At 50.5% G+C, this 26,608-nt stretch overlaps 2 protein-coding genes across 9 annotated transcripts in view; one reads left to right on the top strand and one right to left on the bottom strand.

Moving 5' to 3' along the window:
- WT1 (WT1 transcription factor) overlaps positions 1–26,608 on the bottom strand; it is a 65,679-nt gene that overhangs the window by 29,705 nt on the left and 9,366 nt on the right. The window contains exons 1-3 of one of the 6 annotated variants that reach the window (XM_065838854.2): positions 6,675–7,511; positions 2,209–2,331; positions 1,891–1,993 (exon numbers count right to left, since the gene is read on the bottom strand). In XM_065838854.2, the coding sequence (XP_065694926.1) occupies positions 1,891–1,993; positions 2,209–2,331; positions 6,675–7,065 (617 nt within the window). In that variant the 5' untranslated portion in view covers positions 7,066–7,511. Of the gene's footprint in view, positions 1–1,890; positions 1,994–2,208; positions 2,332–6,674; positions 7,514–26,608 lie in introns of those variants that run through there. The other 5 variants (XM_065838853.2, XM_065838851.2, XM_065838849.2 and 2 more) reach the window with 5 other exon arrangements.
- On the top strand, positions 6,376–9,300 carry LOC139828073 (uncharacterized). 3 transcript variants are annotated; one of them, XR_011739262.1, is made up of 2 exons: positions 6,376–7,747; positions 8,312–9,300. XR_011739262.1 is itself a non-coding variant. In XM_071808854.1 (2 exons), the coding sequence occupies exons 1-2, from the start codon at positions 7,759–7,761 to the stop codon at positions 8,645–8,647; spliced, it is 816 nt and encodes a 271-aa protein (XP_071664955.1). In that variant the 5' UTR covers positions 7,754–7,758; the 3' UTR covers positions 8,648–9,300. The 3 variants fall into 3 exon arrangements, 1 of the variants encoding a protein (XP_071664955.1); XR_011739261.1 differs by having other exon boundaries at positions 6,376–7,743; XM_071808854.1 differs by lacking the exon at positions 6,376–7,747 and adding an exon at positions 7,754–8,238.

Below are 26,608 nucleotides of genomic sequence, written 5' to 3' on the forward strand. Positions count from 1 at the left end.
GTGCAGGAGGGGACAAGGGAAGGCCGTACCAAGCTCACCCACCTGTTCAGCCTTAGACGCTGGAGCAGGGTCTGTAAAACTGGAACTGCCCTCGACATGGAACAAGTTCTGCCCTGGCTTATACCCCCACACATCAATAGTGGCTCGCGTGAGGTTTAAGGGCTTAAATCCTTATCGTAAAGCAGTAAACCTTCCAGCGAGCTGAGTAGGATCAAGGCTAGGTTAGGAGGATCAAGGTTAGGAGGCTAGGATCAAGGTTAGGAGGAAATCGGCCCCATAGCGTTACGTTAGGGCGATGCCACGCTGTGCTCCTCCTCTCCCCGATTCTACCTCGGTAGAGGCACATGGAGGAGAGAGCGCTCGGCACAAGCACCAGTTTCCTATCGGGATCACATCTCCCAGGACTGGGATCAATCAACAAAACGTACAAACCCGTACAAACGCCACAGGAGGGAGCGCCCGTTGTGATGCCTCCGCCAGGTGCCCCTGCACTGGAGCGGGGATCGGGGCGGTGAAGGTGAACCCCGGGGCCGGCCAAGACCGGGGAGAGCGGCGGCTGCCCGCGGCGGGTCGGAGCTGCCCTCCTCAAGCCTCCCTTCACACCATATTTATAGATTTCCCTGCGAGGCGAAGCAATCTCTGTCACTTCAGCACAGGAGTTCGCCCCGCCAATTCTTCTGCAAGCTAATCTCTCTGGATAGGCTTCTTTCCTTCCTTCATTACCTCATTCCCTCCTTCCCTTGACGTCAACTCACGTTCATTAGCGAAGTGACTTCTGGAAGTGACAGAATTTTGTTGTCCCAAGTCCAGTGTTAATTAATCAGAGATGATATAACCGGCCTATAAGAGGAGCCGCTTGCGGCTTCCTTCTCGGAGGCACATTGTTTTGTGTGCGAGAGTTACTTAGCAACTCCAAGATACGGGACTGACTCCAAGTTCACAAAAAGTTGAAGAATACATTTTGGGGAAATTCTTTGCTCACTAAACACGTTGTAAAACTGCGAGAGACACGCCCAGCCCCCATGCCAGACTGAAGAAAGCGGGAAGCCCCGCTTGCAACGGACCTGTCTGTTGGCAAAGAGAGTTCAGGCTTGCAGCAAAAGCTCCAGATGTACCTTTCTCCCAGCAAGGAAATCCGATAGGTTTATTGCCCCGTTTTCAATAACTATCTCCCCGTAGGTCAGTCCCCGTCGCTCCTGGGAGCCATCGGAAGGACTCTTGGTCTGCAAAAGGAAGCCCCTGGACGGAGCTGAGTTTTAATCGCCTGGACCACGCTCTGCCCATCACTGCTGCTCACCAGTCAGCACTCCCACATCTTCCCGGCCTTGGTGGGGAGCGCCAGCGGGGATTCCCAGCATCGGGAGCGGGGAGAGGGAGCAGGGGCAGTGCCTTGCGGGTCGGACCCTGGGGCCGGAGCGGGCTCTGCACCCTGGGCCGAGGAGGAGGGGACGGGTGTAGGGCGGGGGTGGCTCTGCGAAGGAATGCCCTGGAGCAGGGTTGGGGCCTGGGGCTCTGCCGGGCTGCCCCGGCTACTTCCCCCAAGCGCGGATGAAGGAAAATCCCAAACCCTTCGCACCAGCGGGAGGGGCTCGGCCACTCCCCGCAAACCCCGGCCCGGGAGGGCTTTGCGACACGGTGGGGCCCGGGGCAGAGCGGGAGGCATTTATTTGGTTTTGTCGGTTTGTTTTGGTTTTGTTCGAGTTTTTGTTTGGTTGTTGTTGTTGGGTTTTAACATGTGAATCCTTTTTTTTCTCTTGAGAAAGGAAAAAATAAATCTGTTTCCTTGCATAAAATAGAAAGATGTTTGACAGGCATGCGGGGGAGAGACCGCGCCCGAGCAAGAACCCGCGCAGAAGGAGGCGAGGGAAAGCTCCCAGCGGGCGGAGGTACCTGTTGTAGGGGGTCCGGAGGAGCAGGGCCTGGCTGCCCGTGCAGCTGTCGGTGGGGGTGTGACAGCCGTACACCGGGGGAGGCACCGAGTATTGCTGGTCCCCTGCGGAGAAATCAGCAAAGAATTAACCGCTGCGGCCACCGGTCCTTCCCCCCGCACTGCGCTGCAGAGGGGGCTGCAGGGCCCCGTCCTCCAGCGTGTGGGCAGCTCTGGTTCTGTGCCAGGCCTGCAGAGGGGCAGCTCCGGAGTCACTCCGGATTGCCAGCGCATTTTGAGACGGATCCCCGCGCTCCGCACCCCGCGGAGGCTGAAATTACCTAGCGAGGGCTGCTGGCTGATGGGGTCCTCGTGTTTGAAGGAGTGGTTTGTAAACTGAGCGGCGTGGTGAGACGGCGTGTGGCCGTAGCTGGGGGTCCCGTCAAACGCCACGGTGCTGTAACCTGCCGAAGAGACCACAGCGGGGTTAGGAGGAGCCTTGAGCCCGCTCGGCCACCAGCTTCCCGCGAAGCTTCTCCGAGGAGGCGTCGAGCGAGCGGAGCCCACGATCGGCCTAGAGCCGCAGGCTCTCCCCGCCTCGCACCCACGGCACCGCCGCGGCCTGCCAGAATATTTCACGTGTATTGCACCGTCCTGTTCTTTCGCCGGCGCTGCTGCCCACGGTGGGTATAAAGACACAGCGAGGCCGAGCCCCTTGGTTCAGCCTCCCACCGTACCCCAGCACTCGCACTTGGCAAGGCTGGGGGCGCAGGGCGGTGCGGGGGGGACCCCCTGAGACCCCCCGCCCCAGGGAGAGGTGAGGCGGGCAGCCCTCTCCGAGGGGCCGAAAGTCGGAAGTCTCGTTCGTGTTTAAAGAGAACAGATCGGCTCCGGTAATAAAAAGGATGTTTTCATTAATTGTTGCTCATATTGGAGAGGAAGATTCCCATCTGCTCAGTGTACTCCTCTGCCGTTTCCAATTTAGAAGTTACTCTTTAATCTTTCTTTTTTTCTATTATTATTATTGTTATTTTTGTTTTGTTTTTAAGAGCGGCTTTTTGAAGAGTCTGCAATAAAGAGGCGGAATGTTACATGCAAAAATAAAACTCCTCCTTTCAGCGAAAATTGCTCTCCAAAATAATAAACAGTCTATTTTGTTTCCTACACCAAGCAGATTCAGATGGAAAGAGACCACCTCTGCTGACCCCGGGCCGACACGAAATCGTAAATCAGGTGCTTGGACACCAACTTTCATTAATGACTTGGAGCTGGCTAAACAACTTCGGCTAAAAAAGTAATTACTAAGTAATATTATCTCAGAGGCTTCTCGGCTCATCAGCATTACCCCGAGAACCAAACTCTTCCGAGAGTCCCTCTCAAAAAAAAAAAAAAAAAAGAAACACCAAAACAAAACAAAAAGTCCGACGCGGTCTGGGGAAAAAAAAAAAAAAACAAAGCGACGAAGAGCACTCCCTCCCTCACACCCTGCTCTCTTAACTCGCTTATCCCAGCCCGGGCATCCTCCACAGCCCCGTCTGGATGTGGCATGTGGCCGGAGGGTGATTTTATTGGGAGAGAAGAAGCACTCGGGGCTGTTTTCAGGCTTCTCTCAGTTCCCCTCGGTACCGAGTGCTCGGCGCGGTGCAGGTCTCTCTTCCACCACCGTCGATCGACGATCACAGGGGGATCCAGAGAGAACAAAATGAAGAGGCAACAAAGAAATCCAGTTGTTGCTTCTTCTTTTTTTTTTTTCTTTCTCTCTGCAGAGAGCCTGCATTCAGCGACATTACATTAATTAAGTAACCCGAGGGGCTGCGCGGGAGAAATGGAGGTAACAACGGGGAAGAAACAAACAAAAAAATCCAGAAGACTTTGAAGCCTTCACCTGCGCGATTATTTTAAGCCGGCCCTGAGACTGTGGGGCTGTGACAGAAGTGGAACTGACTCGTCCCCGGCCAAATCTCTCTCGCATCCCCCTCGACACAGGAGCAGAGCTCCTTTCACGGCGATGCGAGCAGCGCTGACAGGCCGGTACCTTACGGACTCCCATCTCACAGCTGTTTCTCACTCCTTATCTCCTCCCTTAGCCCTCAGGGTAGAGGCTCAACCTTCAACTCCCTTTTCCCCATTTCCCTCTGCCTCTTTTTTAACTTTTAGAAAACACTGACACTTTCTACGTTACTTTTGGCCCGGCGCAGACTTTCAGTGACCTTCAGAACTCAGCTCAGAGCATAACGAGGTTTTGGCCGCATTTTCCGGTGTTGCCTGACCCAAAGCTTCAGGAATGTGATAAGAAAGTTGAGTTCTGAACCGAGCTGGCGATAGTGAGGTCTCTTTAATTAGGGCGTTATCAGAACCAGGCCTGATTAAAAAGTGCTGAAAATAATTGAAAGTTGTACATCTGGAGTATGGGGCCCGCTGGAGGCATCCAGCTGTTGGAGGAGCCCAGCTGGATGAAAGCGAGAGAGGCGAAGGAGAAAAGGAAAATTGGGCAGAGGTTTCAAAGCCTTAGCTCCCTAATCCACACCCCATCCCAGACTTGGCAGTAATGTCATCGCAGAGCCAAGGTAGAGTCTTTCCCACGGTCGGAGGAACCGGCTGCAAAAAAAAAAAATAGGAGTTCAACCTTGAGGAGAGTCAAAGCAAGAACATTTTATCCATCCACGGGGGAAAAAAATGTCAAACACCCTTCGCCGAATTTCTCCGTGCCGAAGGAGCTCACCCCGTGTTTCCGAAAACAGTAGTGGCTGAGCCCCAGTGCTGCCCGTGTGGGGAGGCAGCCCCGGGACCGGACCCGCGGCGAAGCCGCTCAGCCTGGAGGAGCCCGGCCGGGAACCGGGACACGGCCCCTGCTCCCCGGGACGGTGCCTTCCTCCAGGCTCTTGCAGGGCCTCCGTGCCCACGGCCGGGGCTGTGCAGAGGTAAGGCGGCCTGGCCCCGGCTCTGGGGCACGCACAGGTGTGTGTCTGCAGGGCTTGTGCTGCCACAGGCCCAGCACCGCCCGCAGACCCAGCTAAGCCCAACACGGGCTCCGTGGTTTGATGCGTTAAAGGCTCCGTTTCTCTTTGGGGTGGTTAAACTCAGGTGACAGGATGGCGCACGGTCGCAGTTATTTTGTCCCTCGCCCACCCGCTCACCCATCCAGGGCCGAGCTAATTTCCCTCTGCCTCCTCTCCACCTTCTCGTCTCTATTTCGGCCCAACGATTACAAATCCCCTCCGACATCTAAAATCCTTTCACATGTCTTAAAAATATATCCCCGGCAGAACTCCCTGGCCCGGTGTGCTGGGGCGACGGGAGGGCGCTCCCCGCCGGGTTCTGCCGATCGCAGCCTGGGTCCCCGCTCTCACCCCCGCGGCCGAGCCTCCACCCGAGCTCCAGCGATGCTGCCACTCTCTTCGCAGCCTGGCTCGGCGGCACGGCCCTGGTACCCCGCTTCGCGATTTCCGACGTTAGAGCCGGTGCTGGGCGGACAGTGGGTGCAGGGGTCGGGGGGCGAAGGCAGTAGAGCGGTGGCACCGGGACAGCGACCCGACACTGCCAGGGAGAGAGGCCCGTGCGCGGCCGCGCTGCTGAACAACCGCTTTCCCTCTGCCGCCATCACTTCTCACTGCAAACGTCTCGCCGGCCCTGGGCCACTGCTCGGCGGCAAGCACAGAGCACGACCGTCCGGCCACGGCCTCCGCTCTGTCTCTTCGTCCCTGCCTCCCCTCGTCAGCTGCCAGAAAACCGGGGACACCCCGAATCACCGGGTCCTCCGGGAGCGGTCGCCCTCAGCCCCGAAGCGCACAGTAAGCCCGAGCTGCGGGCGCGGGGGAACCTTGCGCCAAAATCGGCGAAACCCTGGCGAATTCCACCCGCTCCGGCCGTGTCCCGCACCCGCCACCGCTCCCCCGTCCTCAGAGTCGCGGGGTCGCGACGGCTTGAGCCCCACTCAGCCAGAGCCCCGGAGCCAGGAGTGCGGGGCAGGCTCTCAAGAACACGGGCCCAGTTGAAGGAGGGGGGAAAAGACCCGAAAGGTCTCAGGCGAGCTCTCTGCACGCTCGCCCCCTCTCCTTTCTTCCTCGCGTTTGCACCACCAGATGTTTATACCTCAGCCACTGGAAGAAAAAAGATTAAATGATGATCCCAGTGCCACAAGCAGGGGATGACCCATCGCCCGGCCATGCAGCCCACGGGAGCTTCTCAGGGCGGTGCAAACACCGGGGACCGCAGCGAGCCAGAGCGCAGCCTGGCCCGGCCACGGAGATGCCACAAAGAAACTACGAGGCACCCCTGTTTGCGTGCCCCGGCCCAGGGGCATTCAGCCCTCCCGAAGTTAATGCGACAAGGGGCTTGAAAACACTAACGTGCAGACAGCGGTTTTCGGCCTCAGGAGACGCATCGGAGGTAGCAACCTCCCCGCCCCCCAAGATTTGTAGGGGTAATTGTATCGGGGCACCGGCCCCATCCGTCCCAGGACTTGTGCCGTGCCCGGCCCGAACAAACCTTTGCTAGGCGAGAGGCTGCTCCAACCCGGGGAGGGGGGGCTCCAGCCCGCCTGGCAGAGCCGCCCGCCGCAGCCCGCTGCCCCACAGGAAGGGTGGGGGCAAGTAACTCGTGGCTCCCAAAACTCCCCAGAGCGACGCGGCTGCCGTACATGGAGGAAAGGAGGCACGGGAGGGCTGGCTCGCTTAACCCTGCCCGGCTGCTGCGGAGAGAAAGGCTGGGCTTGGTGTTTACATCAAGCGCGGCCCGGCAAGGCTACGCGGACGCCTCAGGGGGCCGCCTCCCCCTAGCCCGGGGCGCCCGGCAGCGCTGCCCTTACCCTGGTTGCGGATGGCTTGCTGGCTCTCCAAGCAGTTGGGCAGGTAGGGCGCGTTGGGGAACATCCGAGCCTGGCCGGAGGGCGGCTGGCTGGGCGGCGGGGCGCCGAAGGGCCCGTAGCGGCAGGCCCCGGCCGTGCCCGTGAACTGGCCGGAGAAGTGGACGGTGAAGGCGCTCAGGTATTGCTCCTCGTGCGGGTCCGACCCGTTCCAGCTCGGCTCCTGCTTGATGAAGGAGTGTGGCCCCAGCGAGCCGTAGGAGGCCCCCGGGGGGAAGTCCAGGACGGGAGCCCACTGCGCCGCGCTGCTCACCGGCATCGTGCAGTTGCTGTTGCCCGGCAGGGAGGGCACGGAGGGCAGCAGCGCGTTGAGGTCTCGAACATCGGAGCCCATCTGCTCGCAGACCTTCTGCCTGCCGCCGGGCAGCCAGTCTCCCCCCGGGCCGCACTTATTCCAGGACACCTGGCCCCTGCCCGCCAAGCCGGAGGCCGGCTCCGGCTGCAGGCACCAGGCTGGCGAGCTCAGCCCTTTGGGGGAAGTTTGCTCCGCAACGCAGCTCCCCGGGTCCAGCCCTGCGGGAGCCGGCAACAGCGACAGGGAAAGGTTGTTCTCCAGGATCGCCTCCGGGTGCAACCCGCTCGCAGCGTAGGGCAGAGCGGGCTGTGCGTGTGTGTCTGTATGTGCGTGTGTCCGTCGGTCCGTGCTCGGGGGGCACAGGCGACTCGTACGCCTCACCTCGGATGCTTGCTCACCCTCAACTTTGCAAAGCTCAAATAGAGGCGCTTGCAGGGGAGGAGGAGTCAGCCACGCCGATCCTCCATTCACACAACCTCCGCCGAGGGGCTGCCCACAGCCCTCTCTGCTGAACCCAGCCGGACCAGACACGCGGGGGAAGGGGAGGGGGGGACGAGGAGAGCCGGGGATGGAAAGGGAGAGGTTACTGTAGGAGAATATATCTCCCCTACACATCACTCCCACCCTTCTTCTGGTGCAAGCGCCACTAAATCTCACCCTAACGTCCCTTCGCTTTGGGAGAGACTTGCGAGACTGTTAGAGGGATCCAAGTGGCCAGTAAGTACGTGCTGGATGACTTCCCACGCCAGTTCCGTGCACGTCCGTGGGGACTCCCGAGGGCGGCAGGGTCGCAGGCCCTGGGGACCGCGGGCAGAAGCCTCCGCCCTTGTAGGAGCCAGGGGAAATGACCCAGCCCGGGGCGGGTGGACCCTGTCCCTGCAAGGGGAAAGTGTCTTTCCAGGTGCGTCTCCCGCTCTGGCAGGAACCCGGGTCCCCCTGAGCTCCCGCGGGGTCCTGGCTGCCTGCCCGCCCCCCCGCCCCCGCGCCGCTGGCGCTCCCTCTGCGGCGGCGCCTCAGGGCCGTCGGGCCGCGGTTCGTCGCACAGAGCCGGCCGTGCTGGGTACCGAGGGCTCGCCGGCGAGGAGGCGGGAGGGAAGGGCACCCTTTGCGAGGGGTCCTGGGCCAGCGTGGGCCCGGTCCCAGCCCCGTCCCTCCGACCTAAGTGCGAAAGGGAAGGAAGTGACTGGGCGGGCGGGGGAGGATCGCAGCGCTGTAAGTAACCTGCTTTTGGGAGATTCACCTGGCACTGCTTCTTGAAGCCCCGGATTCTCTCTTCCCTCCCCAGCCTCCTGGACAGCAGCTCCTCAGCATGCATCCCGGGAGCGGCGGCGGGACAGCCTCCGGTGGCATCTTATACGTTATCCCCGGACGGTCCTCCAGGCGACACGGCGGGTTTCGGGTCGGCCCGGGCAGCGAGGGATGCCATGATTTCGGCGGTGCGGGACCGGCAGGGAGCCCCGGGGAGGGCGGCAGAGCCCGGCGGGAGGTGCCGGTATCTGCCACAGCCAGGAGTCTGCCGGGACTCAGGGCAGGGGCGAGCCCACAGCCTCCCCCTCGGGAGACGCTCTCACCAAATGCGACAAGAGCGATCCTGCCATCATCCTTCCAAACTACTAATTAATAATCACCCGGGCGAGGAGGGGGAGGGTTGCTCCTACAGGCACGCGTGGGACAGCTCCTGGGAGCTGCGCCCCGATGCAGTGTCCTCGCAAAGGCAGAGTACGTGGGGGAAGCACTGCGACCGGCGGGCCCTTGCGCATCTTCCTCGGCCGCTATTAAACCCGCGGCACGGAAAGCGGCCTCAGCAGCGCGCAGCCTCCTGGCCGCCTCCCCCTCCCTCTGCAGCTGCGGGAACCGGGGAAACGCCACGAACGTTTATCTGCCGCTGGGAAGACCGAACTCGTTGTCTTCCCGGTGACAATATACACTTCGATATTTCCTTGCCTCTGCGGCATTAAAAGTTACCGCAAGCATCGCCGATCTTGAAACCCTGTTTTAAAATTCGCACGGTGAATGGTACAACAAAATAAATTAAAATAGCTCGTTATTAGAATTGCCAAATATAATTTCATTTTCTCTTTAAGCTCTTTAACCAAAACCGTCCGGGTTTTTATTAGTGAAATGACTTCAATTTTCACAAACTGTCCTCAGAGAACCCCGTTTTAAAATCTCTCTTTCGATGCGTAAATTTATTTGTTACAGAAACCTACGTGTAACGTAAGAGCGAAAGATTTGTTGATTATTTGTGTCGATATTAAAGATCGTCTAAGTTTACAGGATCTGCCGTTTCTTCTGAGTACACACAAAACTAAACCACTCCCGGGCGGCGTTTGCGAAAGCAGCCCATATCCGTGAGGGCGGAATTGCTGACACCGCCGGCCCCGTCGCTTGGCACCGCTCCCCTTCCCTAAGCACCGGGGCTCCCCGCACCCCGCACTCACCCTCCGGCCTGGTATCCGCACCGGTACCGACACCTGAGGTCGGTCCCGTTCATCTCCGGCTACAAAATCGACAACGTACATATAGTAATAGAAGCCTTTGGCCAGCCTAAGCGGAGTATTTAATTTCCCGTGGAAACTAGACCTCTCCTGGTACAAACAGAAAAAAGCCTTTCCCGCAGCGGACTGTTCGAACTAGTGTGCGGTTTTTTCTTCTCTTGAAACCACCTAGCTTGATAAATCTTCTTGAAAGGGAAAGATGCTTTCTTGATCGCTTAGGTCTGCGTTATTTCACCTGCAAGGAAGAACTGCCGAAGTCCTTCCCAGTCTTCGCCTCTCTCACCCTTCCCAGCGATGAAACAAGACCCTTTGGCCAGCGGCGCATCCTCCCTCCCCGCGGCTGCCGGTAGTGAGGTCGGGGAAAGCAGCGCTTGGCCGGGGAAAGCAAGTGCACGGCCGGGGTCTCCGGCGCCGCCCGTTCAGCCCTGCGCAGCGCTGGCACCGACACCTGCGCCCTCCAGGGACGCCTCAACCCTGCGGGTCACGAAGCGGGCCCGACCCAAACAGGGCTGGCGCGCCCCGGGACGTCCAGGGAGAAAAACCCAGCGGTGCAGCCCAACGAGAAGGAGGGAAGCCCCGACCCTTCTTCCGCTGGACGGGTTGGGGACTTTTGGGAAGCGGCCAGCATCACTTTATGCAGCCGTTCTCTTCTAGATAACACCAGGGAGAGACATAAACCTCCCGCCCCGCTGCAAAGGGAGCGCACTTTTCTAGCCCAAGTCAGGAGCGTTGGCAGCAGGTCCCCTCGGGAGCGCCCCGGCATGCCGAGAGGAGCTGCTCTGCCCGTGCAGGGGACATCCTTCCCCGGAGATCCCAACCCCGATTCCAGTCGCAGAGTAAATCACTCCATGCCCCGTAAAGCGGGCGCCCGCGTCCGGGCCTCGGCGCCCAGCTAAGAGCAATGGCAAGAGAGGTGGCAGTTCAGGGACCGCATCGCTTTTGCTGGTGTCCACACCCAGGTAGTCCGGAACTTTTTGCCCTCTCCCCTCCAAATTCGGTCCGATCCAAATCTCTGCCAGGCAGCAATCAACCTTTGTTGTTTTGCTCGCTATTCCATAGCTATGGTAATTCCTGATAGTGCTCAATCTTCGACTGTGCTCGAAGGTATGCTCTACAAGATCGCACAACCCATATTTCCTGGACAGGATTATTCTACCAAGAGTCTCACTCGATCCCCGGCAAAACGGGCTAGGGGAACAACCTGAGCTGAAGCACCTCCCCAGCCGGCGTTTCCCCATTCTGCTTTCTCTCCTTACGTGCTAACCAATTAACAGACCAGTAGTTCTTACTACACTTTACTAAACTCCATAAATGATCCCCTCGCGTCTCGGAGGTGGGGGAGACCGACTTTAAGAGAGATAAATCCCCAGCCTTTCCAATCCCGCTCGAGCCGGTCACAGCACTCAGGGGGATCTGTCTCCTTTCACTCAGGGAGCTGATCAAAGTTTGATTATTTAAATGCCAAGAGCAGCAGAAACAAAACGGCGGAGCATCTCCAGGAATGCAAGGCGCAGAAGGGCAGCAGCTCATCACGACGGGCCCAATCCTGCATTACTCGCTGCCTCCCCGCCGAGCACTGCGGGCACCACGGGAGTCAGGAGCCTCCGGCAAGGCCGGTCCCAGCTTTCCCTGCCTGGGCTGACAGGGTCACTGGCACGCTTCCGAGCTGGGAAGAGGACATTTTGTTTATCCTTTGAGAGGGAAAAAAGTCTTTTTTGATGGCACAAGATGGGAAAGGTGCGTGGCCCCTCTGCTGAGCGGAGCAGGGCACAGGCCATCCCGAGCGCTAAGGTTTCTCCACGGGCTGGCAATGGCGAGGTTTGGGAACAGCCGCACCGGGGCTGCGCGGCGGACGTCGGCGCCCGGGGACCTGTACACCTCCCTTGGATCTGTAAGGCTCCTTCCCCGGCCCAAGCACTCGGGGGAGCGCGGGCCGGGGCTTCGCCAGCTGAGCGGTGCCAGCTCCGAGCGCGTCCCCCGGCCGCGCCCCCGGCGGGCGGTGCCCTCTCCTGCAGGCCCCGCCGGCCCGGCAGCGGAGAGCAGAGCGGAGCGGCAGCGGCGGCGGGGCGAGCTCACGGCCGCCTCCCCAGCGCCTCGACCGCCGTGCGGAGCGCCGAGGGCCGGGCCCGGCCGGTGGGGCTCAGGCCATTATTTTACCGTAAATCTTTGAAACGCTGGAACTAATTACGGCGAGGATATGTCTCAATTTGTTCCGCATTAGTGCCGCGCCGGGACGCAGGCACCGAGCACGGGAAATTGATGAGCCAGGCCCAGCCCAGCCCCGCGGCGGCCCGTCGGGACCGCGGCCCGGGCCACGGCCGGGCCCTGACCCCGCGTTCAACCCGGCGAGCGGTCCGGGTGGCGGCGGCGCTCCGGCTCCCCGGTTCCCCGCCTCCCGCACCTGCGGGCCCCGCCGTGCCCGCCCCCGGGCAGCTCAGCCCCGCTCCGCGCACACACACACACTGTGCGGTGCCCGCTGCAGGGCCGGAGCGGTGCGAGGTGGGGCTAAAGTACGAGGTACTGCGAGGGCTCTGCTAAATTTATTGGCATGCTGCTAAGACGAAGCTCGGTATAAATCACGGAGCTGTATAGGGCCATAAAGCATCCCTATGTGTCCTGCCCTCGCTGGGGTTCTGAGGAAAAGCGCTCATAGAAGGCTGGGTATCAGTAACATCTTTCAGATCTGGTGTATGTGACGTTTTAGAAGTCTTGGATATACAATTGGATACAGTTATGGAGCAGCTAAAACTATTCTATAGAATTCTAATAAATATTTTGTACTTACATACAAAACAAATTGGGGAAAAAAGAGCTCTTAGGCAACATGCTCAGTTCTTAGCACTATCTCTAACGGTTCTGAAAGTAATAAAATTATTGTTTTAGGAGGGGAAAAAATTCTAAAATTTAGTACATCATACATGAATGTGTGGTAACTGAGATCTAAGGAACTGATTTCTCCCTGGTTGTAGAGTGCAGATCCCACTATAAAGGCACACTCAACTGTAAATGTAGTAATACCGAAACAAATCAGTAACAGTATCTGTCATAGACATAAATCTGAATAATTCTTTGAGCCACCTGGAATACCATCTTTGAATACAGGTACACACTGGAAGTGTAAACCAAACATTTATACACTCAAAAGTGTTATGAAAGCTCCAGATGAAGTGGACCTGCTGTTCCCAGCCCCCACTGCAGCAGTTCTGGTACCTCACAGGTACGGAAGGGCAGTTTGTAACTGCTGCCACCAGCAGCTGCGGCTCTCACTGCCCACTGGATGTTACAGGACAGGGACACAACATGAATTGTTCCTTACCAGATTCTCCAGTGCCATGAGCATGTTTTCCTAAACACTAAACATCCATGCCTTTATCTTTCAAGTCCATTCTTGAACAGCGACACTTTAACGATGCAAGCAAAGTCCAAATCTCACTTTGTTCTTGCAAAGCCCTTTTGCAGCCCTGTGCAAAGATACTCTCTTGTCCAGCCCTCCTCACGGGGAAACCAGTGGGGCTCCAGTGAAGTTGGTCTGTCTTACCTCAACTGAGCATTTAAACCCTTTTCACAGGATTTTGTTCTCATCCTACACACTTCAGAGGAACTCACGTATGTAAGCACCTGACTAAGGGTCCTTTAGGAGCAAGAGTGGTCACACTGAAATCTGTGCTGAAGGACTTGAGTCCACCAAAGTCTAATGCCTTGCACCACGCAGCAGGGAGAGCGAAGCACATCCTCTTTGCCTGCAGACGGTCAGCGAGTGCAAAAGGTGAGCAGTGAAGACAATGTGTCTAGTGCCTAAAGCAGGTGAGGATCAAAAGCTCCTGGGTTCTATTCAGTGCTTTCTGAATGCTTTGGAGAAATGGAAGAGGCAACAGCAGTTTTGCCAGAACACTGGGGGACTCCAGCAGTACTTGTGGAGTGCTTAGAGACGTTGGGTAAGCAAAGGAACGCAGATGGTTGTTGTGTGATGCGGCACAGCTCTGTGTGATCTGCCAGGGATGTGACCTGTGAGGGGGTGGCAGGGCTGGAGCTGGAGAGCTATTGCAACACAGCAAGTCCCTGCTCCCAGCCCCACTAGCACGGCACACGCCAACAGCTCCTTCCCAGCCTGGGGAGAGATTCCACCGCCCTCAGCCCCTCGGCACAGCCCTTTAGCTTCATCAGTCACTGAGCATACCCAGTTCTTCATTTAGCTACAGATACATAAAGGTACGTGTCTTTTTTCTCTCTCTGGACTATATGTACTGGTACATTCGGATTGCTGCAATACACAAAAGGCAAACAAGTTCATTTTTCTCATCTAGTTGGCTGGAAGTAACGGGCAGCAAAAACGTAGCTCCAATCAAAACAAGAGCTTTCCCAGTTATTTATTCTGAGCATTCCCACTCAATATATTTTTTCCTTCAAAACTAAATCTTTAAAGCTAGTCTCTCCCTTGTGTACATGACATGCTGCTGCATGGGATAGCTGGTCCAGCTGCGAGGATGAACGGTCATCTGAGAGCTCCACGGCTCCAGGGCCCCAGGCCAAGGGAGATCTGCTGCAAGCAGGGACAGAAGACCTGGTGCCCTCCACAGAATCGGGTACAACCACACTGGGCTGTGCAGGTGCCTGCACAGTTCTCATCAGCACATCACTGCAGGACTCCGCTGCTTTCATGTTGTGACTGTCACCGCGTGGCAGCAGCCACTGCTGACTCACCTGCTACCAACAGCCTTGTCTCACAAAGCTCATGCTGAGAGGGAGATGTGCAGGGACAGTGAGAGATGGTGCTTGCAGGGAGAGATGGGGGAAGAAAGGAGAGGAGGGAGGGTGCCCATGTGTTGAACTTGCCTTAGAAGACAAATCTCTTCTTCGTGATTCCCTCAGATTTTATGTATGTTTGATTCCACAGAATTTGCCTGAGTACTGAGGCGACACAGCAATTATAAGCACCGAGAGTTTGCTGTAGCCATCGGACTGTGGACACTTAAAATGATAAATCTACCACTCGTTTTTCCTTTCTGTTACATGAAAGCAGTGTTCAAAAAAGTTTAGATCAGAACTAAGACTTACTTTTCTGATGGCTTGACAAACCTTTCCTGAAATACTTAACATGTTAGTTCAAAAGAAAGCAGCACAAAGAAACCCTTGCAAACTATTTATGTTTTTGTTTTGTTTTGTTTTTTAAACGAAACAATGAAAGGAACAACTAAGTAAGTGCGATTCTTTCCTCTAGATTTCACTGTCACAGATTAATAGCCCCATGAACAGATTTGCAAGTAGCACCATCACGCTAATCAAGATATTAGAAAAGTTTATGAGCAGTTGCTTAGAGAAAACAAGATAAAGCCTATGGAAATCTGATACTGGTCAATGGTGCATTTATTCAAAACATAATACTGACTTCAAGCCTCCATAAATTCTTTGCAAATGAAACTTCCATTGTGATCACTGTTCCAGATCTAAATGATTTATTATTTTTTCTTCCTTTGGTAGACATTAGATATATCTCAGAGTGTACGAGTTCTGTACCTATTGGTATAGAGTTAATCATGCCCCCACGAGATAATAAATATTAAATTCAAAGAAGGAGTTTCCTTTTTAAAAAAAAAAAAAATTTCTTTCCTTAAATTTATTAGTGGATCAATTTACATGAAAAAAAATCCACATTTCTGTGTGTTTCAAAATTCAGGGCTTCCACCGTTCCAACCAGTTAGCTCTTGGGAGAAGAGTAGCTGTTGGATTGTGTGCAGTTTCAAAACCTAGCAATATTTATCTCATTGCTTCATCCTTAGCAGCAGCCGCCTTTGCAATTTCTATGTGCATTGGAGGAAATGGGTTCCACTGCTTTGAGCAGCTGATGGAAAACAGGAATACACCGAAAGGCCAAGCAGAAGAGAACCACCAGGAAAACAGTCTGTCAGCCCATTTTCCTAACTCCATGATTTGAGTTTCCCAATTTGTAGAAGCCTTGTGGTCTTCACTAGCTCTAGGTTTTTTGGGTTTTGCATGTTTCTCTCCTAATCGTTCAAATCCAAGTGGATTCTCAGTTATCAGTTTACTCTCAAAACCTCTGGGCAGAAGTCAAAATAAGTTCAGCAAATTGGTTGGATATCAGCTAAAAACACACTTAATTTTTCATCAGATAAACTTCTCTCAGAGGAACCACTGGAGTCAGCATTAACCAGACACCAGATCTACAATGAAATAATTCTACGAATGGGTAATATGAACACCTTGCAACAGTTACATATGCTTTATAATGGAATGACAGTTCTTGAATAAGTTGAATAGGTTCTTGAATAATTTTCCTTGTTTTACTAGTCTTTTTTAAGCATAAAAAACCCTCTCCAGACAAACAAGGATTTCAGAGTATTTCACACTTGCAATATGCTCCACTCCAACACCATCTTTCACTGATATCCACCCAGATATTGCAGAGATATCGGGCCCATATTTATAAGTACGCACACAAAGGCATATGTGATTGCTGCCTAATGCATCTGCAAAGATTGTGTCCCTTTGGACAGCTGGATCCAACCTTGCAGTCTCCCACACTTAGCATCAAAGAAACAGGATCAGCCCCATGGCCACAGAGTGCACACATCTGCACACACCAGATCAGAGGAGGTAGGTTTTCTTCAAGAGCTGTAATATTATTTAGGGCTCCTAACCCAAAGAGAAGCCATAGCCTGGCCAGCACACAAAGGATGCTCTGGGCTGCCCAGCAAATGCAAGGAATCCAAAGAACCTCAAACACGGCTACAAGATGGGAGGTACTATCCATTCCTGGATGCCAAGTTATTAGGTGACTACAGAGCTATGCTTTGTGGGGCACTGGGAGGCTCTGAATACTCTTGTACAACCTTTCCCAAATCACAGAAGTCCCCCGGGAAACTTCAGTAATCAAACAAGATCTCGCGGTCAGGAAGCTTTTCTTCCTCCAGCCAATTTTATTCCCCTTCATCATTCCATCTATTACTCATTACATCCTCCTGCCAAACTCGACATAATTCTTCTCTCTCATGCTTACATGTTTCAGTTTCATGTAGGCCTTCATACCCTTTCATCCCAGCTTTTCCTACCCCTTATTCAGGCTGCTCATATTTAGTCCTTTACGTTTTTCCTTCTGTCCTCCTCTGAGCTCCCTCCAACAGCATCTCTGTAGAACAGAACTAAATATTCTGCAAACAGTTACATTTGGCAGTCTCTAAACGCACAAACCAATGACCAAATCACCTTGAACAACTGAGTGAGAGTCCAAAGCCATAAAATTGTCAAATCGGTATAGGGAACTTTGGATGACACTGCAAGATCAACTTCACAGGAAGCCCAAAAGTAAAGATATCTTTAAAAAATTCCCTGGTCTGCTTTATGGTCCTTGTCTCAAGGAATGTGTTATTAAGTACATATTTGCAGTGCTCTTTATGTACAAAATATTTTATAAACATTCTGTCACTGCGACATTAGGAAGCTATTGGTAAGTGCATATTATCCTTACAATCCTATAATACATTCTTGAGACACAACTTAATTATTGTTCCAAGTTACTGAAGCTCATGCAAAAGCAACTTTTTACCCAATTAAATAACTTCTTGTTGTGAAACTCATGCTGAAAACATTAGAACATCACTATGTTACACGGTTACAATAGTTTGCTTCTATTATCATCTCCTGTTTCAATGAAATAGCTTCCACAGACTTTCACTGCTAGAAACGTGTGGTTCTTATCCATAAACAAGGCAAGGTCATTCCTCAAACCAGAATGTATTACAAATTATACTTCATCTACATAACTTAAAATTTTATAAGCTCAGGTTGGAAGACTTCAAGTCTAGTCATCTAACGATGGTCATTTATCTCTTCAAAATCTGGGAGCACTACGTATTTGACATTGGGCTTAAATCCACTTAGGAAAGACAGTTATCTATGTATCATTTTTGCTCAACTTTAATAAGCTTTATGACTAGACTTTGATAATGGTATATATTTGTGTAAGGTGCCAAAGCTGACACAGAGTTACATAATCACTCCCTAAACTGGGAGTTTGATTTTCCTTTTAGAGCAGAAGAGACAGGTAAAGTCACTGGAACTTGAGCACACACATGAGCCCCAAGGAAGGAGACAGGACAGGTACCGTGACATGGAATGCAGCATGTTAAATGGCCTGGGTGTGACACACAGATAAAAAGTAACTTCTTTTTTACTCCGTGGAAGGTTTCAGGTTGAGAATGCGCCCTGATGCCTCCTGGGCCCTTGCTCAAATGTGTTAGAACCGCTCTAACAGCACAGAAACTTTCACTGTGCCCCGGAGAAGGGCAATGGCCGCAAAATTAAGCCAACTACTATGTGACCTGAGGGAGCCCTCAACGCCTGAGCAAGAAACACCTGCCATCTTTCAGTATGGAAAGGGCAACTGGCAGATTTAAAGGATCATGAATGCACAATAGGAAGGAGACACCTAAGTGAAGCACCTGCCTCTACGTGCTCAGCCTGCACATCCATGGAGCGGGAATGGCACCTAATGTGTACATCCCAAGCCAAGCCCAAATATTTGCACTAGAGCTACATTCTTAGAAAATGCTTTCTGTCTGTACACAAAGTTACTCTTTGCATCTACCACTGATTTCTGTGATTTTTCTCCTCCTCTTGGATTTCTTCTTGTAACAAAAGAGAAGGATGCACTCGCTTGCAGATGAGTTCCATGCTGAAGACGCAAGGTTGCTCTGATTACCCGGTGTGCATTTACCAGGGAGAAGGAGCTTGGGGAGCCTTAGCCCTCCTCCCCTCTCCCCTGCCTTTGCTCTGCCTCACCTCCCGCGGCCCTGGGCTCTCAGCACTTCTCTGACATTTTCCACTGTGAACCGGGGTCATATTCTTTCTTATTTATCGCCAGAAAAAATAGGCGGCATGAGGTACACAAGGTATTGGGCCCTATGACTGCTGACAAGTCTCCAAGCACTATGTGGATTATGTTGGAAGCGTATTCCTAGAGACACTGTAAAGTCTTTTGGGGTGAGTGTTGCTCAATGGAAAAGCAGCACAGAAATTTAACAAAAGCTGCGCTGCATAACGTAAAAACAAAATAAAAAAGTAACTCTCCCACAGGAACTGAAAGGCATTTCATACATGTCCAATGAGACATTAAAAATAATTATGTGGAAGAGTAATAGCTCCCTTGGTTGTTTTAATATATTTTTGTCTACAAACAAGAAACGTTCTCTAAACTGCTGCCTTGGCTTGGCTTGAAAGGTCTCTCAAACAAAAGCCATTCAAGTGACCTTTAGATTATTAAAGCTCAGTAACAATGAATGTTGATTTCAGTTCAAACAAAGACTGTAAAAATAAAAAGACAGCAGTTTTGGTCTTGGAAACGAATATGGCTCAATAAACTGGAAACACACAGAATGTATTTTCGATCACTATTCACACCTTCTCCGAACAAAACCAAAAACTTCTGTCTGAAGTTTTCAACATTGTTTTTCCTCTTAAAGAATAACTGCAAACAGCCTCACTTGTAGTACAAATGGAAAGGTTGGATGCTGTGTCTGAATTTAAACTTCCCAGAGTTAGTTCAGAGAGCAATCCAGATCACAAAGTTGTGAAGGGTTTTTTTCACTCTATTCTTACTGATTTTTCCTCCAAAACTTGCTAAATGTCATTAGTATCATCAGAAACATTTGTGGTGAACAAAAAATGCCAGCAATGCCAAATTACAAACCTTAAACACTCTGATCTGTGTCCCCCATGAGAAAAATACAAAGGTTGAGATGTTCAATGACAGACATTAATGTCAGATGCCAAAGCAGGAAAAGCAAACACAGGAGTGGGGAGAGATGTATAGGTCCATAGAATATCTTGTTTTGAAAGTCATATGTCATTTAAATGGCCTTTATAACTGAAGAAGTTTGTTAAGAATACATTTTTGGGTCGTTCGCAGACAGAACATACGCTACTGCCAGCTGACAGAGCCAGTGCTGCACTTGTGAAGTGGAGGCACAACTTTTTGGTGGCCCCTTTGTCGCTGTGCACAGCACTCCCTGTAGGCACAGGCCAGAAAGGATGTTCCCAAAGACTGGACAAAATATCAAAATGACCACAGTTCCTCCATCTCCTCTGTGTCTACCAGACCTGCTCTTGCGGTCAGTAGAAAAGCAGGAGAAGCAGGGGCTGTAGCTATAGCTGGGAGAAGGGGACAATCTCCCTGAAGGACAGTGGTCCTCTGTCCCTCCCACTGAGCTCACCAGGCAGCTCACCAGCCCCACATCAGTTGCTCTGGCTTTCTGTGTGTGCCCTGGTCTTTCTTTTCCCTGCCATGCTCCTTCCTTTACAAGAAGCAGTCCAGCTCTCCCATCCCCGCTTCATGCCCATCATCACATTTGTCTCATGAGCTCCATTTGCTATTATCAACACAGTGGCATCAAGCAGGCACAAGTGCTTAGCAGTTTCTTAGCTGAGTAAACCATGTCATACTAGAAATCTCTCTGATGTTTTCATTATGGAAGTTCACCACCACTGGGAGTATTGGTAGAGCTGAACAGGTGGATAAAAATGCAACACATTTTCCCAAAACAGACACCCTCTATACATTAACAAAGGTAGACAACAGATACATAGAAATCATAGAATGTCCTGAATTCGAAGGGACCACAAGGATCATTGAGTCCAACTCCTAATGATTCCCCTCATTTGCTGTGGCAAACCAACCTTTTCTCTCTTTTGCCAGATTTCTGAACAGAAAGCTCAGATAAGCTTGACATTTGTAAAAGAGAAAATACAGACAAAACCATGCGCCTGCTTTAACAGCTTATAACCCACAACGTCCCTTTTCTGCACAGGGATGCTCAAGGACTGAAACTGGATTAGTATCCTTGCTGACCAAAGCTTTCTATTCAACCTGTCTCTATTCAGAGCAGTAAATTAGCTACCTTTGTGTTATGCCTGATTCCTGCCCAGGGGGTGAGGGAGATGTTTGTTCTGCATAGCCATGGCAACAAAGTTGGCAATTAGCATCAAGTTTGGCTGTTCCTGTGAACAGGAATTACCCTGTGAACTCTATTTACAAGACACCAAGCAGCCGGCAGCATGATAATAATGCATTTAACACCATGATGCATTTAATACCATCAAACTGGATTTGAACACAGTAAAAATAAAAGACACTATAACCTACCAACCTACCTCTTTTTCACTCTCTCCCATGTTTCAAGATATTTGCATTTTCCCTTAGATTTAGTGAGCATCTCTTTCTTGCCTTAAAATCTCTTTGCTTTTACATTGCAAAGACTAATGCACTAAAACTCACCTGTGGTGTGGGGTGATCACACAGTGCACTGCAAGTATAGTTTCTCCTGGTATATTCATACAGTGCATTAAATGAAATACAGGACAAAAATTAATAGGTATATGCAGGAGGCAAATGTTTCTGCGTGAGATCTGGCAATGCAGACAGATGAAGAGATGACATCTAATTTAGTGAATAGATTAATAGTTGACAGTGCCATTACTGACGTTCTTCAAAGCAATGATTTTCTTTCCATGAGAACTCACAACCCTTGAATGCAGGAATCTCACCTCCGTTCTGTGTTCACACAGTGCTCAGAACAGCATGGCACTGCTCCGGCACCAGGGTTCCTGGGTGCTTCAGCAGTACAAATGAAGAACAGCAGCAGAGGAAAAGTGATTATTAGAAAATACTAATTCTTAACAGCTTAGCTTAGCATCTGGTACAAAGAAACTAAGGCCTGGGTTTCCACACAATTCGTCTCAGACCTACTGATCACTTTTGCCAGCTGCATCATTTTTATAGTTTGTACAACTCTTCTTACTTTACAGTTCAATAGATGATGACAGTGTTGATGGCTTCCTGTAGTTATCTTTTCATTACTGTGCTTTCTATATAACAATATGATGATAGTAACAAGCTCCTTGGTCAGAAAAGAAATCCTAATCACATTGTGTCTCTGTAAACACCATGATCATTTAATCACCTGTAGTGCATTACAAAGTACTAGTCATAATTCTAGAATAAGTCGGGAAAAGGAAGATGAATTTGTGACAAACTGGATGTAGTGAATGAGATATTTATGCACTTAGGAACTGAGGTTTTTTTTAACAAGGATGGACAACCATTTAATATTGAAGGTTGCTGTGCCCACAAAGAGGAAAACCAAACCTTTATCATTAAATATGACATGGCAATACAAGTCAGAAGGCTCTGTTCTGGTATTCAGTTCTATCTGTCAACAAAAAAGCCCAAAGAGAAGCATGGTGTCTGTTCAAGGACTTGGCAAACTAGGAGTTTACAATTCAAAAGGCTATAGATAACACTTCAGGTGTGCTTAGCCATTTCTTTTTCATTTTTGGTCTTCTGTATGAAGTAAAGCTGCCTAACATCTGAACATCTAAAACCACGCTAAGGTGAGGAGAAAAACACTTTTTCATTAAAACCATAACCTTTTAAGAAGTCAGCAAGGTCTGAAAGACACTATGTATTTCTCCCATGAAGACATCAACACTTGGGCTATGCATCAAATGCAGAGGGAAGGAAGAGGAATATCAAGGGAATAGCATCATGACAGCAAAAATTCTGTGAAGCCAACATAAACTAGGCAGCACTAGCTTGTAAAATATGTCAAGAAATAAATCCACTGCTATTTTTTAAAACCAAACTATGCATGAACTGACAGAGAAGTACTAACATGCTTAAAGTATCGTTTCAGATGCATATGTAGTTTCATCCAAGCAGTCAACAAGTCTTGGAAAACAAAGCAAAAATATTTTGTCTTGGTTCAAGCAAAGTGTTTGAAGGCAGGTTCCCTTAGGAAACAAGGCTTATGTGATTGCACTGTCAGTCCCGTCTCTCAGATAACTGCTCAACTCCAGCCCTCTTTTCGCCAAATTCTATAGAGACATGACATTCCCAGCAATGCTAAGTGCGCACAAACTTTAAGAAACTGGCAGCTTGATAGGAACAAAGGGATCTAAACTTGTGCCCTCATTGAAGAAACCCCGCGGTGTGAGCTCAGCAGTTGTTTGTACAGTTACTCATCAGAACTTACTACAATATGCGCTACCACAGCCCAGCTGTTATGTGGGGAGAAGTAAGGGAAGAAAAGGTAGTGGGAGGGGAGGGAATCACAGGGGACATGTAGGGAGTGGGGGCAGAAGGGTGGGCAAAGAGCTCAGAGGCAAAGATCCAAATCCAGGCAGCCAGGATTCATCAGTTCCACTGCCACGGAACAACTCGTTTCTTGGTTCAGCCAAGAAACTAGTAAAAGGAATTATTTGCACAGCTCCATCGATATTGGTCTTGCAAAATCTTTATTTGCTGGCATTTCAGATCCTCCTTGCAACTGTGGAGGCTTGTGCAGGTGGAAGATTTGGTCTATGCTCAGCAAGCTGAACATTTACATTGATGGGGAACGGAAAAGATGCATAATGGCACTGATGTAGAGGTGCAACAAACATCAGGTTGCTTTAAATACTCCAGAAAAGAGCTTGTATCTTTCCAAAGGTGGATTTTTTTAATGCTTCTTTTCATCTGCACCATTGTCCCCTATAAACCAACCTTTTTTTTGCTTGGGAATAGTAGAATGTGCGAGTAAGGGTGGAGTTTACTAACTGTTGAAGTAGTTGGGATTGATTTAACCTTTTAGGCTTTTACTTCTGCTTAGGAAAATGTGCTGAACTTTGAAGAAGTTGTTTGATGCCATTTTTTCTAAGCAGGATGTAAACTGATTCTTTTCCTGTAAAGGACCCCATAAAAAGTTGTCCTGTGACAGAGACAAAAGGAGGCCAGATTAAAAAAAGTCCAGCTGACAGAAACCACCCCAGACAGATGTATTTGTGAGCTATATATCAATTCCTTGCTCTGTCAAAAACTGAGCAGGTGATATAGAAGTGCCCACATCACTCTAGAACACATAATCTTACATGAAAAATTTCAGTCTTCTCATTCTCGTGTTTCAATTCCCATGGTTGTAGTACCCTCTGTTCCTAAACGTCATTAAACATTCAGTGACACCCCAAATCACCTCCAGTTTTGCTCTAGGTAAAGCCCAGAGACAGGCATTAACAGGGGGCTTGACAACGGCAGAAGTGGAATTATCACCAAAGGAGTCAGTTCTAGTGTCTATCAGATCAGTATCTGTCACGTAAAACTCCTATTGTTACTTCTAACAAAGCCATCCCAAAAGAATGGTGCAAACCCTTGGAAAGCCTTTTCTGGTTCCACCTTTAAGCGCAGAGATCCAACTCATCCATGGTTTGCTCCCAACACCGGTAGCAATTGAGATTCCCAAAGAGCAAGTTCAATATCCACGGGAAGGAGAAGTCTGAATTGTTCTGCAGTGTCTTGCTGGCTATGGGCTGGGACTAACAGCTCTTGGGACTAAACCTTCTTGGCAAAAAATGTTCCCAACCCAGTGGCTGTGCTTAAACTGTCTGGAGGTACCTGCTACAGCTTGTCCTGAAGCCTGAGTTACTCATGTGGCTTCCACTGGGCCTCTGGGGGTTTCTTCTTCACTGCAATTGAGATGTGGGAGCAGAAGGGAAAGAAAAAGACTGGTATGTGCCCAGGTTTCACCAAGAATAAATGGCCAAAAGCACACTGCACAGAGGAAAAGGGTCTTGGCCATTCAGTTCAGATGTAACATGTGGCACTTTCATGGAAAGAAAAGCAGCAGAATTTGTCCACAGAGCAGCTTTAGCGGGTGGTTTCATCATTTAGGTTGCACAGTTCTGCAGAGCTAAGAGGAAAGATAGGATGCAGGAGCCAGAAAAGCCCATGCAGACTTACTGGCAGGGCAGACCTGGGTATCTCACCATACAGCCAAGAGTCTTTGCCGAAGAGACTGCAGAATTGTTTCAGGAGTGTGGAGGGGTGTAGAAAGGTTTGTGAGGAATTTAAAGATGGTTGTGGGAGATGGTTGCACTCACTCTCCTGTTGTCATCTCCCATCCAGGGTATGTCAAATGTATCTCTTCTCTGTTTTCTAGGTGCCACCTTATGGGTTGGTTAAGGAAAAAAGATAAAAAATAAAGTGGTCATGGCGGTGAGGAGTGAGCTCTCACAGCAGAGAATCTACAGCTGCTTTTTTGGTAGTCAAAGCTGGGTGCAATTCTTCCCCATTGCTGGTCTTTCATCTGGACAGACACAGTCACAGAGCTATAACCTGTACCTGTGAGAGCTGTACGCTCAAGAAAGCCCGGAGCATGTTCTGTTGGCTCCATTCATCTGGCCTTTGTGTTCTTACATTTTCTATTGTCCAAACAAGGAGTCTGACAGGGCTAAACAACTCCACAACCAGCAAATAAATCCAGAGGATATCAGCGTCTCGTATATCAGTGTCTCACATAATGCACCACTGACTTCCCACACTTCCAAAACAGATCCAAGAAGAGACACCAGCTACAAGAATGCCCCATACAAGCTAAATAAGCCCTTGTTTAAAAAGCAAGTAGGATTACACGGGCACATGCTTCAGCAGCAGATCTACCTCTGTCTAGCAGCACCTGGGGCTGCATCAAAGGGGGATTACAAGGCAAGCATACATTCCGCTGAAACATTACCTTATTTTCACTGAACACGGCTTGCACAAATGATAACCCAGAATCGCACTGAACTGAGGTGCATTTAATGTTTACTTTCTCCTCAGCAGATGACAAGGCAAGGCCGATTTCTGCTGTGCTTCACCAAAGGATTGCTGCCACAGCTCTTCGCACAGCAACTGCAACCAGAGCTTCCCCAGACCTACCTGGTTCTGACACAAATCCTTCCATAAGTCTGTCACCAGCCTTTGGTACCTTGGTTTTCCTACTGATTCAAGTTCAGATGTGAGCGATAGCATAACCCACAGCACAGATCAGCCTGCAGCTCTCTGGATCATCTGTGGTAGCATCAGGAAACTTCTTTAGAAATTAAAGCATTAATTGAACTTGAGTGACTAATATGTTCAAACGAGAAACTTTCCTGTGGGTTTTAAAAATTTAATTATATTCCACCCCCAATTTTTCCTAGTGCTACTCATTGAAAATACACAGCTGCACAACGAAGCTGTCAGTGAAAGGAAGCTGGAGGTTTTGGCAGCTGCACAGAGGGAAGGAGGTGAGGCCCTGGACTCATGAGAAGGCGTTGGAGACAGTTTAGATTTGGAGATCTCAGGAGTCTGCTGTCATTTTTGGCGATTTGAAGAAAGCTCATTTCACCCCCACCCTTTTGTGAATAAGGCAGAGGTGATGAGGTTATAAGGCAGTAGGTCTTAGGCCCAGCTCTTTCAGTGATGTATTGTCTGACCACAGACAGACAGAGCTCGGTTCCTACCTCCATCTGTAAAAAGGAGGAGGTGCACTTTCTAAGATGAGCATCAAGATCTGGGACAGTTTGGGAACAGGGTTCACAGCTCTATGAAGCAGATGTGCTTGAGCCCAGAAGAACTTAAGGAACATGGTGATGTTCCCAGCATGGATTTTTAGCTCAGGAGCATTGCACACACAGCTCTGAGCTAGAGATCTTCTCAGGAAAGATGACGTTCACCATGCAAGTCATTCTGTAGGAGTCACTTAAAATGTAACAGGGAAAAATAAAGCCCAGAAGACATACCAATATCCTCTAAATAAATTCCCAGAACGCGAAATACCATAGAACAAAAAATCATCACCTTCAAAACACATCTGCCTGAGTAAAATGGGACTTTCCAGTGCAAAAGATGCCATTTCACTACACTGGGTGAAAAGTGCTATATGAGTATTGACTAGCATGAATTCTCAGTGCTGTTGTTTGAGCTGCCTACACTACACACCAGAGCAATATCTCCTTTCCAGCCATGCAGTACTGCAAGGCACTTTTGACACAGAAAAGCCAGCTTTCAAAGCACAGCTTTACAGGAAGAGGTTCAATACCAAAGTCACACAGCATTATCATCAGGACACATTAGTACCAGCCTCACAGGGCATTGCAGTTGATATGACTATCTGTTTCATGAACTGTGCTAGTTTTTTAAATATGTGAATAATTTTTCCCATATTCAGAGCTTCTCTCCCACCATTGGCTGGGGAAATATTCTGCAGTTCACCTCGCAGTATGCAATAATACAAGTATTA

The sequence above is a fragment of the Patagioenas fasciata genome, chromosome 5 (genome assembly GCF_037038585.1).
Source record: "Patagioenas fasciata isolate bPatFas1 chromosome 5, bPatFas1.hap1, whole genome shotgun sequence".
NCBI classification, from domain to species: Eukaryota; Metazoa; Chordata; class Aves; order Columbiformes; family Columbidae; genus Patagioenas; species Patagioenas fasciata.

Coding starts and splice junctions, on each gene's coding strand:
- LOC139828073 (XM_071808854.1), top strand. CDS start 7,759: ATGACTTCCCACGCCAGTTCCGTGCACGTCCGTGGGGACTCCCGAGGG. Junction 8,239..8,311: donor CGGGGGAGGATCGCAGCGCT/GTAAGTAACCTG, acceptor TTCCCTCCCCAG/CCTCCTGGACAGCAGCTCCT.